At 46.3% G+C, this 14,141-nt stretch overlaps 1 protein-coding gene across 4 annotated transcripts in view; it reads right to left on the reverse strand.

The window, feature by feature from the left end:
* ABHD2 (abhydrolase domain containing 2, acylglycerol lipase) overlaps positions 1-14,141 on the reverse strand; it is a 107,263-nt gene that overhangs the window by 11,366 nt on the left and 81,756 nt on the right. For all 4 annotated transcript variants that reach the window (XM_059912505.1, XM_059912506.1, XM_059912508.1 and 1 more), the window contains 3 exons: positions 13,777-13,960; positions 3,493-3,585; positions 715-825 (listed from right to left, as the gene is read on the reverse strand). In XM_059912505.1, the coding sequence (XP_059768488.1) occupies positions 715-825; positions 3,493-3,585; positions 13,777-13,960 (388 nt within the window). The remainder of the gene's footprint in view (positions 1-714; positions 826-3,492; positions 3,586-13,776; positions 13,961-14,141) is intronic.

Here is a 14,141-nt window from a genome sequence, read left to right on the forward strand (position 1 = left end):
TCAGCGTGGTGACCTCAGGTGCCTGGAGAGGCCTGGAGGGGCTGGGCAGGGAAAGGGCAACCGAGTGAAGTGGGCGGGGTTTGCATATTACACTCAGAGGAGAGTCTTTACGCCCCTAAAGGAAGAGGCTCTGTCCATTCTTCTTGTAACACACAGCTCTCTTGGTCTATTTTTGGTTTTTCTACTTTTGATAGAGACATAGGCAGGTACAAGAGATATTTTCCTTCTCCTTTTACTCCATTGCCACATGCAGTTTATGTGACATCTGATCCCTGACCCGGTGTTGAGGACTGTGGGCAACTAGGGCACGCATACCCCAGCTCCCCAGTTCAAGCTCAGTTGGCCACGCAGGAATGTAGAACGAGTGGTCAGAGCCTCTTCCTATTTTTTTTTTTTTTTTTTACATTTTTTGGCCGTGCCATGCCATGTGGCATGTGGGATCCTAGTTTCCCGACCAGGGATCTAACCCGCGCCCCCTGCATTTGAAGCGCTGAGTCCTAACCACTGGACCGCCAGGGAAGTCCTCTTCCTATTTTTTTAAGAGACATTAGAAATTTGGATTTCTCTGTGAAATCTTCAGTTTTTAAACAGTGGACATTAAAAAAAAACAAACCAAAACCCTTAACACTAAAGTGGGCGGAGGAAACCCCTGGCGCTGGGCAGCAACGGCCTGCTGCCTCCCACCTGGCACCCTGCCCCCGAGCATGGGCATACCTCATCACATTGTCGTCGATCTGCATCAGGGATGTGGCTGTGTAGAGGCGGCTCAAGTCCGTGTCCTCCAGGCTCTGAGGTTTCTTAACATGGTCTCCAAAAAGAGCTTGCCTACAACGAGACAAGAAGCAGAGAATGAAAAGCAGATGATAAACCAAATCATCACACTGTACAATGAAATATCTTACAATTTTGTCAATCATACCTCACTAAAGCTGAAAAAAAATTTTTTTTAAAGCACGTGATAAACAACCTCAGCCGAGCCTGCTTCCTTGCCCAGAGGCAAGCCAGGAGAGGGTCTCTGACATAGCGTCTGTGGGTAACTTAGAAGTAAATCCCTTCAGCCTTCAGAATGTCCCAGAGGATGAGCTTGCACTGTTGACTTTTGAATAACTGAAGAAGGATCAACAGCAAGACCTTATTTTCCTTGCTCCTGTCTAAGGGGCAGCTAGACAAACTGAAGATTGTGTTTGAGCCTAGGTGACTATTACAAAACTGGCCCTGCAGAGAGGTCTCAGGATGGGTTCTGTGGCCTGTGGTGGGTTGTCAGCCAAACGGTGGGGGGCCTTAGTGTAAAGTTGTGCTTGGGGATCCAGAATCGTTCTCTGCTGGCTCTTGGGGTTCTGACCAAGCAGCAGCGTGACAGGAGTCCGGCCGCTGATGCCAAGCGTGGTGTCCACACTCTCCATGCTCTTTCATCTTTACACTGATGTTGACACCGCCCCCTTTAGCAGAACCCTTCTCTTTATGAGCTCTTTGTGTCACTTAACAAGGAAGATAATGGTTAACCCATTCAGCATTTGGGCAAATCAACAGCCCTCCAATATGTTAGCTAAAAAGCTAACGTATACTCAGAAGAGTAATTATTTCCAGTAAGAAAATGATCCATCTGGAGCAGGTGACAATAAAGGCAGAGATCAAAATGTGCACATTTAGACGTCCATTCCCAGCAAGGGCTCTCACTCACACAGCTGAAGGAAGACTGAGTTTGCTTTGAGGTTTGGCCCTACAGTGGGAAAAATTCATTACGGAAACTAAATGCTCTGGTATCCATTCACAACCTCTTCCAAAGAACAGGAACAAATTTCTTAAAAAAATTTTTTTCAAAAGGGTATTAGGAAGATTATATACTTAAAGGATAGAATTCACAATTTAAAGTGTGTCCCAATAAAACTAGAAAAAAATTTTAAAAAAGAAAAGACAATGCTGATAGAGAAAAAAAATTATAATAAAGTGTCCCTAAAATTTCTAGGTGTTTGGCTTCCTGTGGTAAATTTTAAAAATGTAAATAAATTGAGAGCACATCCAGAGGACTCTGCCAGTTTGTTAAGAATTACATGATGGACCTTTTGGACTAATTTATTAATGGCAAGACTGGGCCCTGTAGCAAAACAAATGTTCCCTGGGAGGAAGGAGTTCACTCTCCATTGCAGAGGTGTGGGAAGACGGACAGAGGACTTGGACTTGGTGTCTGATGGCCTGGTTTCACCCCTGCTGGAACCTCAGCAAATCCCTGGATCCATCCAAACCTCAGCTGAGCCACACCTGAATCAGGGCCCAGCACACAACTGATGCTCACACACCACGATCTGAGCAGAAACTCAGCCAGCCCGGGGGACATTAAGTCTCCCTGTGCCCTCCACCCACCCAACACCAGGGCCTGGGGATGTGCCTGGCAGCCTGAGGGGCCTGAGAGCGCCAGCCTTGCCCAGGCGCCATGTGAACCCTACCCACAGGAAGCCCAATCTGGGGTGCTTGGCTGGCCAGGTGGGCAGTACCACATTTTCTTTTAATCACTGAAAAAAACAGGATAAGAAACTGATCATTCAGTCAGGTTGCTTTTCCTAGGATGGCATCAAAAACCCCCTAAAATTGTACTTTTTGAGTGCCCAATATGTACCAGGCTCTGGGGGAATCAAAACACGCCCTAGCCCTCCAGTGCTGTCCAGTTTAGTTCATGATGCAGGACTCACACTGCGGAGGCAGCAGAAAAATGACTTGTTGGGGGAGAGCTGGCTTCACAGAGGCAGATACCCAAGACGGACCTAAAAGGATAGGCTGGGTTTGGACAAGCAGAGATGAGGGGAAGGGGGTCCTCAGCAAGGGCATAAGTGGTGTGGGAGAGGCCAGAGGGCACGTGGGCCTCTGAGCGGCCTGGTCCAGCTGGAGGGGGAGGGAGGCATGGGGGAGGAGGGAGAGCCAATATTGCTAACAATAATCACAACGATGAAATCATCACTAATATTTCTTGAGTGCTACTGAAGACCAGGCGCTGCTCTAAGCACTTGTCAGGGGCTAACCCACCAAAGGATTCTGAGCAGGAGACGGACAGGCAGAGCATGGAGAGTGTGGACACCACGCTTGGCATCAGCGGCCGGACTCCTGTCACGCTGCTGCTTGGTCAGAACCCCAAGAGCCAGCAGAGAACGATTCTGGATCCCCAAGCACAAAAGCATCCTAAGGAGAAAAGCTCCTCAACAGTGACGGGCCACCCTCAGGATTGCCCGCACGTGGGAAAGAATGGTGTGGAAACGGTTTCTCTTTCTTCTTGGACTTTTTGAAAATTATGGCAGCAGAAAGCGATTTGGTGAATTTGGTAGCTTGGGACAAGTTTGTTTCTAACTAAGTCACAAAACAAGTCAGCAGACAATGTGTACCACCCTTGCCTTTTTTTTTTTTTTTTTTTTTTCTTTCCTGGAGAAAGAGGAATTTTGGCTTTTAGTGAAATAAGCTCAGAAAGGAACTGTCTGTCTCCGAGGGATAGGGAAGGCACCGCACCTGTGCGAGAGGATGATCTTCTTCATGTTGTCGGCCATGAGGAAGTTGTAGAAGCGCCGGCACTGATCCCACTGCATGAAGGTTTCCTGGGCCCTGGAAGAACCACAAGTGACAGTGAGAGGGACTGCGTCCTGGAGAGGAGAGGATGGGGCTGGCGAGGGCAGGAGGCAGAGCTCTTGCTGCTGGAGAGCGCCGGCTCCCTACGCTGGAACGTGGGCTTGGATGTGTGGTCCTCAAACTACCTGTAGAGACACCAGAACAGCTGAACGTTGCTGAACATGAGGCCCCAGCCAGAAAGCTCTCTGGGGCCACAGGCTTTGTTGCTAACACTCCTGACCCCCTCCTTCCATCACCTTGGTCTTCTCTTCGTCACAGGACCTGCTTCAATTGTCATTTGAACATGTTCGCTACTCGGCTTCCTACCCTGCAAGCATGTTTTTCTGGCTTAATAATAGGAGTGTGTAAGGGGAGGGGGTGTGTGGAGAAAATAAGTGCACGGCAAAACCTGAAAACACTTATATGTGGAATCTAAAAAATACAACAAACTAGTGAATAAAACACAAAAGAAGCAGACTCACAGAATAAACTAGTGGTTATCAGTGGGGAGAGGGAAGTGGGGAGGGGCCGTGGGGGGAAGGGTTATCATGGGAGTGTATGAAATCATGTGTGTGAAACTTTTAAAAACGGTAAAGCACTATAGAATTTAAAGAATCATTCAATAACAGTTTAAAAAATGGGAAGGGAAAAAAAACCACCACTTGTTGCCATTTGTGAGGCAAAGGAAAATCATGTACTTTGAGCTTTCTTTTGATTAGCCTTAGCATATTCAAGGGGCAAGGAACGGAAGAAGTAGCGAGGCCATCAACCCCTTCTAGGCCCAGCTGCTGGGGCTGGTCCTGAGTCATTTTTCCTCTAGAGCTAGTGTGTGATTGGCACAGCAAGGCCTACCGACGTGTGGGGTCACCAGGCAGGCAACACCTCTGCTTCCAGATCAGGAGACCATGGGCTCAGAGACGTCAAGCGACCCGCCCTGGGTCACACTGGAACGGTCAGGTATGGCTGAGTCTATGCCAGGCCGGCCTGGCTCCAGCACGTGTGTTCCACCACCCTCACCCTGTCCCTCCTCTACTCGCCTCTGTGGCCAGATTTCCTCGCCCACGTGTCAGGTGAACAAACACCGATGCTGTCATTCCCAGGCTGCAGCTCAGCTCTCCCCACTCCGTGCTTTCTTCCCTCGGGGGGGTGTGAACCCAGACACAGCTGCCATGGAGGCCACGCTAACCTTCATTTTGCAGGTTTCTGAGCCTTGAGGCCTGATTCCACCCTGGGAATGAGTCTAGGCGTCACTATTCCCATATAGAATCCATTGGCCTCATCTCCCAGATGGCCAGAGAGGGGACTCTTGAGAGAGGGTGGTACATAGGTATTTTTTAAAAAAATCCAGGGAGTTATAAAAGTAATTTCCCCCAAACTGCCACACTTCAATTTTGGAATAACAAACATTTCCTGTAACGTCGCAGTTAAAAAATTAGAGCTGGCAGGAACTTAAAAGTGAAAGGGTTTGTGGATTTAACGGCCTATGACGTGCTCATAAAACATGGGCTAAAGCTCACAGTGAAGACTAACACTGCCTTCAAAGGTGAAAAGGTCATTCTATAAATGCACGAGTTTTTTGTGGGGGGCTTCCCGAACACTGTAGGAGCAGAAAGGATGGGCCAGATCACCATGGGCAGGACCCCAGCTAAGGCAGGACTGTGGACACTTGCCTCTTGGTCTGAGGGAGGAGGGGGGGTCACCCAATCTGTGACCCACAACCTCCTGCCAGCGCGGGTCTCCCTCCTCTGACCTTGGACCCAAGCTGTCCCTTCTTCAGAAAGCCTATGGTCTCAAAATCCCAGCTTTCTCTTGCCCTCATCCTTTTCTCCCTTTGCTGACCTTCTAACTGCTTTTGTTAGTATCTCCTTCATATTAGAGGGACTGCGGAGGTAGGGAAGGGAGGGGGCACTGACCATAAATTTAAGCTATGAGAAGATGCTCCAGCGCTGCAGATTCCTTGATTGAATCACCCCAGAGGTGCCACTCACTGAAAGGCTCTGGGAATACACGGGGGCCCCGGGCTCAAGGAGGGACTGGGGTAAGGCTGCTGGGACCAATGTTCTACCCAGTCAACGCTGGCCAACACTGATGCCTCATATATTCGGCTGACCACTCAGTATATTTAAGGGATGTCTTTCACCACCTCGGAATGTAAAATTAAGGGACTGAAACTTAATTTTATAGTAGTTTTAAGAAAACATAATCAAGACCAATGTATTATAAAAAACATTCATTTCATATATCTAAAAAAAGACCTGATTTCTTCAATACCACCACCACCAACAAACTTGAAAAGAAATAAAAGAGAGGGGGATCCTACAGACTAAAAGCAACTGAAGAGACAAATCAATAAATGCAATGTGTGGACATCATGGGGATCCCGACTCAAACAAACCGACTGTTAAAAAAACTTCCATGAGACAATCAAGGAAATCTGAACACTGACTGGAAACGGGATGATATTAGGAATTATTAACTTTTTGGTGTGATAATGGTATCGTGATTATGTTTAAGAAAAAGTCCTTAGAGTCTTTTAGCGCTACTTAGTGAAATATTTACAAATGATATGACATAATGTCTGGGATTTGCTTGAAAATAATCCAGTTTACGGGGGAGTGGTACGTGGATGAGGTGCAGAGGAAACAAGAGTGGACAAGAGTTAAGCATGGTTGAAGCTGGTGGTGGGTACACGGGGGTTCAATATCCTGTTGGCTTTTATTTTGTATGTGTCTAAAATATTCCATAACAATGAAGAAGAAGGAGGAGGAGAAGAAAGAGAAAATAGAAAATCTTTTGGATTATGAGCTACTGAAAATTATTTACCCTGCTGAGGAAAGTCAAAGATCAAAGTCAGTTTTAACTGTTAACCCTGAGCCTCAACAACCACTTTCAGGGATGGCAAAAGTCCAGCAGGTGGTCTGGAACAGTTATATACATGGCCCATCAAGAACCTCACCCATGCAGCTCCCACTGAAGCCAAACTCCAATTTATCTGTCATGTTTTTGCAGGGAGAGGAAGCAGGAGGCAGAACCAGGCTAGAGGGGCAAACGAGCCCAGGGCTTGGGGTTGATGATGGGATGAAGGTCTAACAAGATGTCCAGGCCACCTGGCTGGCAAGAGTTAGAGCAGAGACTTGAACTAGGGCCCATCTGACCCCACTGGGTAGTTCACCAAACTCTGCAGAAGCCACTTCACCTCTCCAAGCCTCAGTTTCCTTATCTGTCAAATCAGGAGGTTGAACTAGAGAAGCAGTTTTCACACCCAGATTGCTCTGTGGCTGAGGTAGGTAGACAGTTCTATCACAGGCCTGACAGAGGCCACCCTGGGGGCCTTGGTGTTGCTTTCATTGCTTCTGTTAATGGTGGATGGACTTCTGCAGACAGGGGTGGATGTTGCGAGTGGGGAGCCGGCCAACCGGTGGTGTTAAGAATGGGTCTGAATTCTGGCCTCGGCTGAAGAGACCTGAGGGATGGGCAGGCTCCTGGGCATGAACCTCATGAGGATGAAGAGAACGTCTGCCTGCAAACCAGATGACTCAGTCAAGAAGGTTTAAAGAGAATGGTGGTGGTTGTAGGGGAAGAACACTCAGATGAGACTATAACATAGGGTACCATGGCGGACAGACTTCAGGTATGACAGGGTGATAAGCAGAGTGGTGTCATGAGAACAAACGGGAAAGAACGGGGAGAGAGAGATGACATTTATAGCCTCAGATACCGGTATGCCAATGGGAAGAGCACGCACAGGTGAACTCAACTCGGCAGAGTCATAAGATATGAGAAGTACCAGTGAGACTTGCTGAGATGAGAGCAGGATCGGAAGGAACCCTGCGATGGACACTGTGTAGCTATTCAAAATAAGGTAGAGAAGGAGAAGCAGAAAAGTGCTATATGACAAGAAAACACAGACCAAGGTGGAAAAACATGTGGGGAATGTTTGGCTGAGATCTGCCATGTCAGATGGAAGAAATGAATTTTCATTTTTGATGCTAAATGGGCACCAAAACCAGGGGACTTCAGCTCTCTAGACACTGAAAGAATCCCTTACTTGGCCACACAGCAGAATATCCAAGTTCTTGACTTGCCTCTAAATAGCTATGTTCTCCAGAAGAGAGAAGGAATGGCAGGAAGTGCTCCCAGGCTGAGCCAGATACTGGCCCACCAGGAGAAACTGGCTGAGGACACAGCAGAGATGTGTGGAACCTGGGAGAACGCAGCTAGGTCATAATTACAGGGAGGAAAGCCTTTGTATAATCCAAAGTGAACCCTTGTTGGAAGGAAGGCAGGTTTCATAGATTTCAGAAAGACGAGATGACTCCAAAAGGGATGATGCCCCCTGAGAGTTGCAAAGCCCTTAAAAATTATTCTGTCATTGAGATGGCAAATGGGAAAAGACAGTACCCCAAAACACTAGTAAGGCTTCACTGGGAGTCTTATTCCAGAATGACATGTATGGATTTTTAAAGAACTTTATCCATCCATCTACCTATCTATTATGAAAACCAATAAAGTTCTTTTAAAATGCTGTTATTTCTAATCAATGTAACATTAATGAGATATTATCTGTACTGGTTTCCCAGCCATCTGCTGGTGAGAGATTTCTCTCTTCAGGGTTAAAAGAATTTTAAAAGGTGCTGTGGAAGGAGATGGATATTTTCTTTTCTTTTCTTTTTTTTTGGCCGTGATGCACGGCTTGCGGGATCTTAGTTCCCTGAGACCAGGGATCAAACCCGAGTCCCCTGCAATGGACGCGTGGAGTCCAGGAGATGGATTTTTAAATCACTTAGAAGAGGGTCCCAACAAAACAGGGGTCTGTAATTATGTTCAGAACAATCAGTTAGGCAAGGAAGAGCTGAGACAACTGCTTTATGCTCCTGGGGTACTGCTCAGAGAAAGCTCAACTTTTCCAACTCATACTTTGCAAAATGAATGGACAAAGCATCCATTAAAAGGAATTAAACTTGGAAGAGAATGAACTGGGGGAAGAATGCATCTAACACCCAAAGAAATTCAAATCTCCTAGAGCATATAAATTTCATCTCAGAGTGCTGGGAGACTGTGAGAACACCACACAGCTTTCCTGTGGTCTTTGAGAAAATATGGAGGATGAGAATGAGAGACAGGTTCTATATGTCTGGGATGGGCAAGCATGACTCTCACATTCCAAAAAGGGGCACCACAAATTAAGATTGGTGAGGAATTTCTTAAATATATCCCAGGCAATATTAAAAAACACCTTGAAAGTAATATGCCAATGAAACCTTCAAGTACATTAAGTATTTTCCCAGAATGTTACCACACCAATATAACCAATGTTTTTATTTGCGAAGGGAGGGGGTTCCCCTCCAGGCTTTGCCAATATGCAATCATTAAAATTTTTTTTTAAAATTGTGGCAAAAAACACATATTATAAATTTTACCATCTTAACCCTTTTTAAGTGCATAGTTCAGAAATCTTAAGTATATTCACACTGTTATATAACAGATCTCCAGAACTTTTTCATCTTGCAAAGCTGAAACGCTATACCCAGTTAAATGACAACTCCCCATTTCTCTCTCCCTACAATCATAGTTTTACATAGTTACCTTCCCTCCTACGTTTAATATACACAGTCTGCCATTTTATATATTTTATTAATTTTAAAAAATACAAGCAGCCTTGTTTTCTACTGAATGGGTATATCATAGCTTACAACTATTCCTCATGCTAGACATGTGGGTTATTTCTAACTTGGCCCTACAAGAGAGTCATGCTGCAGTGGGGCAAAACCAGGACGAGCCTTGAACAGTGTGGCCTCTGGGAGGAAGATGGTGGCACCTCTGGGCCCAAGACACCCAGCAGAATGTTCCAGGCTGGCAGCTGGTTGCCCTTCAGGGGCAGGACTGACCTGTGGAGAGGTCGTTACCTCCAGCTAGTTCAGCTTGAGACTGCAAGCAAAAGAAAAGCTCTCTGTACCCTACTAGGGACTGGGCCCAGAACTCTTCACACCTGCCTGGCTGGGCTTTGTGGCAGGACGGGGCAGGGAGCCCAGACAAGGGTAGGGATGGCCACCCACCAACACCCTTTCTTCCTTATCAGAATATTTCCCCTTAGGATGCACTTTTACAGGAATGGGATTAATGGGTCAAAGGGCATACCATACACCCTCATTTTTCTGATTACAAAAATTAACAATGAACAATAAACAAAAATCCCCAAGGACAAAACATTTGGTTAGCTTCACAACCCAGTGGTGGCAAAGTTAAGCTGTTTCTTAAGGTTGGAATTCTGTCCATGGAGTTTTGTCTAAACTCAGCAGATTTTCCTCCTTTGCTTGGCTCTGTTAAAAAAACTACTGAGTATTAAAATTATTTTACAGCTCAACTATGAACACAGGTTTGATGAAGGTACAGCTCTATAGAGGGACTTTATGAACGAGAATGCTTGCTTTTGTCATAAACTCATCCGTAGTCTGGAGTTTGCCCATTTGCAAAAGAGAGAATATATGCACAATTTGGCAGGAAAAGGGGGGCCTGGCTTTTCCTTGTGACAGGAAGGCCCTGCTAAAAATGCTGGGACGTTAAAGTGGCTACGAGTTAGTGGTGCTCATGCACTCACTTAGCCAGAAACATACTGCATTTAGGGAGATCTTATGGTTCCTCCACTGCCCTGTAAGGGGCCTCTGACCCCACCTCACCTCCTTCCAAAAATCCCTCCCCACTGACTCCCCACTTGACTGAGGACTTCCTTGGCACCCATATGCCTAGCGTGTCACCATTAGTGACACTTATTTGTAGGTTTGCTGCTGTGTAAACATCATTCTATTGTCATTAAGCAGATACAGACTATCTCTTACACCCAAACTGCAACAGAATGCTTGTATTTAATCACATTATTATTGGCGGATTCTTCAATGCAAGATTGTTGAGGGCTTCCTCAGCAATGACGACTTGATTTTACCTGAAATGAGACCACAAGAGCTTCCCTTCCCTTTTCTTTAAGCTCCACGAGGGTGGGGGAATTTGTTGGCCTTGTTCATGGTTGTGTCCTATTACCTAGAAGGGTGTCTTGCTGAATGAATCAAAGAATCAATGAATGAATTAATCGCGGGTAATCTTTCGGCATCACTGCTTCTCCCTCTTGCACTTCTGTCTGGTTGCTAGTCACAGGATGAATTTATAATCAAGGTCTTCATGATAGCTTCAAATGATTAATTAAACCAGAGAGTTAGGCTGAGTCTGACCACACACATTTCCAGGGCTAGTTAGTTGGCTGCTGTTTATCCTGAGGCAACATGCTAAGTCAGCTGGATACCATGTAGTTTTGGGACATCTGTTTCCCTCCTTCACTGGTTCAGCACCTCATCAAAGGTGAGCTAGTTTAGCAGCAGCTAGACTGCTCTAACTACAGCAAGCAGGCGCTGGCTTCTGAGCCTAGAACTGGCTCTGACTAGTGGGGAGGTGCGCTATGGGGACGAGAAGCCAGAGGGAGGGGATGGATCACTGACAAGCGGTTGTGTAGACTCAACGAGGAGGGATTTACCGGAAGCATGAACTCCTGTGTGGCCCCTGCAGAGGCAGACGAGCCCTCCCCGCTCCACCTTGGCATATAGGAAGCATGGCTGCCATCATCCCAGTGCTGAAAAGGCTCATTGCCCTCAAGCCTTGGCAGGAAAAAAAAGGTTATGCTGGTTTAAAGTAAGCCACCGTCATTTAGCAAGTCGATCTCATTAAACTGTTGGGGTGACCTGAACTCATTAAAATGTTGGGGGTACACATAGGGCGATGGTGTCTCCTTGACCTGCTGCCAGTTTCTGTGTGTAGGGCCACAGGATCTTAGCCTTAGCATTAGTTCTCTGTGCTCTAGAGGATAAAGTTGCCTGTTTCTCTCCTCTTTGCAGGAGGCTGATGTGACAATGATTATGAGTATCAAGATCTTTGAGGTCTCAAAGAGAAGTGGCGTAGACCACGCCTGCAAAATGTTTAGCACCTCACAGATGTTGGTCAGTTTCCTAGTTTAAACCTTTGCCTTAGTTTGAACACCGTGGATCGGCAAAGGCGTGAGTCGTGTGCTTGGCCAGCAGCAGATGGCGCTGTTGCAGCAAAATGAAATCAGGCTGTTACTGAAGAGTCTGCGCGTTGAAAAAAAAATGAAAACAAACTTGTCCTACCTACATCTTCCTGCTTGTCAAATCCAGGGCTCTCTGAACACAAAGTCAGTGTTCACAGTAGTTTGACAGCACTTGGTTTAGGAGGGGACTTCAGCGATTCTGATTTTTACAGATGCTAGAAGCCTTGCCAAAAACTGGACCACTGTCAGGTGACAAGGGCCTCCTGCCAGGCCCTGCTCCCTTGGATCCTGTGGCGGGCCCTTTGCTCATTGCTCTAATATTCCAGTCACTGGGCAGGATGGGACTTCGGTTAACTCTGGTTACATAATGGCTACGAATTGGGAGTTGAATATTTTTAGCCAAGCCAAAATAAAGGAACATATCCTGGCTCACCAGAGTGTAGAGAGGAGTGAAGGGGAGGATTCCCATCAGGAGGACGAGGGGACTAACCTAGTCCTGCAATATTAGAGCTGGAGAGACCGCTGAGGTCCCCAGGCCCAATGACTGCTAAACGTGGCTAAATCTCAGGAGTCACCTGTGAAATGTGTCCAAACGCAGATTCCCGGCCCTGTGCCGCAGACGAATGAATCAGGATCTCCAGGGCTGGGGCCCGAGAAAATGAGTTTATTTCTAACATGATCCTCCAAGTGATTCTTAATGAAGTGAGGCAGTCGCTAGTTCGCTAGATTACTCTTTGTCATCCACTGATCTAGTCCACTTCTCATTTTACAATGAATAATGATGATAATTAACAGTTACTGACTTAACTTTCTACATGCCTGGCACTGTTGCAAGTAGTTCATGCCCATTAACTCATTTGACCCTCACAATGGCGCCATGGGGTAGGTACCATTTATTATTACCATCATCTCCATATTGCAGGTGAGGACAACTGGAATCTAGGCCCTGGTGCTGGAACTCAGGAAAGGTTCCAGCAGGGATGTCTTTCATGTCTATTTTTGGGTACATTTAAATTCTCCATTTTGGCCAGCTTTAAGGCTCAGGCAGAGGCTGAATTCTGAGTCTGCATTTGCCCTTTGGATGTGTTGACTTCACATTCCAGTAACAGATATTTTTAGAAATAACGTAGCCCCTTATCCATTAGAAAATGACAAGATAGGTTTAAACTACACCACGAGAGATATAGGTGAGGCAAAAAGGAAGGATTCATTTATTAACTATAAGGACTCTTTGGCATTAGACTGGATCAATCAGGGAGTTTTTTGTTTGTTTGTTTTTACTTTTTTGTGTGATTTTGGATTTCAGGAGTTCTTTAATAACTGGTCATACCCATTGGTAATACAAAAGACATTATCGTGAGCAGTGAGTACAGGAAAAAATATGAATGCATTTAAAGAGTCTGGAAAGATGTGTGTGTGAGTGTGGTGTGTATGAGTGTGTGTGTGTGTGTGTGTGTGGTGACTCTGGAGTGATCTAGGACGACACTGATCTGGTGGGGGGGTCAGAGCAGACGATAATGCCCTCCTAGGACTCCTCCTTCGGGGTTCTGTTGTCGGGAGATTAAGAGGAGAGGTAAACCTTTACCCAGTAGGTCATCTCTTGTGTGTGATTCTGGGATGCCTGAGAGAGATGACTATTTGACAGTGAGGGCATGGATTAAATGGTTTCTAAAGACCCCTTCCAGATGCCACCTGAGACTCAACTCTTTGGTAGACAGGAGGATTCTGGGGTCATAAGGCCCAGTTCTCAGACCCTGGTTCACCAAGTCTCCTCTGTTTTCATAAACCCACAGTTCTACAAAACTCCTGGAGCATGAACAGAGTTAAGTCATCTCACAGAGACTCCAAAGGGGAACAGCAGCTATTAAGGGGGGCTTTGGCTTATTCAATTACAGATCTGATCCCAAAATAGAGCTGCATATCCCAGGCTTAAGGGGTCTGATAGGACAAATCCAGTGTATGATGTGGAAGCAAAACAGGGTGAATCCAAGACCCAGAAACTTCTGCTCAGTCTGCCCCAGCATTTCCCCTGCTCTTCATGGGCCAATGTCTGGTGCACTGGGGCATCTCAATAAACGAGTGCTAACTGGAGGACCAACGGCAGAAAGAAGTGGGAGCATGTGGCCGGGATCACTCACCTCAGTGCACTGTAGCCCTGGCACACGCTGACGCAGCACAGAACCTTTTCTTGGTTGGCCTGGGTCTCTCCCAAGTATTTACACACGATGTTACCACCCAGGCTAAAGCCCACGACCACCAGCTGGGTCAGGGGATATGTCTTCTTGATGTAGTTTACCATGGCTCCAAATTCCCAGGTGCAGCCTATGGGCAGAGAGGTAAGATGACTTGGTCATTTCGGGTGCAACAAAGATTGGAGAAAATGTGAGCTGGAAGGTTACTAAGTGGGTGTTAAGACTCTAATAGAGAGAGAGAGAGAAATATATATGTACGTAGCCAGCCCTCTGTATCTGCTGGTTCTGCATCCATGGATTCAACCAAATAC

This window comes from Balaenoptera ricei, chromosome 2 (assembly GCF_028023285.1).
Source record: "Balaenoptera ricei isolate mBalRic1 chromosome 2, mBalRic1.hap2, whole genome shotgun sequence".
NCBI lineage: Eukaryota > Metazoa > Chordata > Mammalia > Artiodactyla > Balaenopteridae > Balaenoptera > Balaenoptera ricei.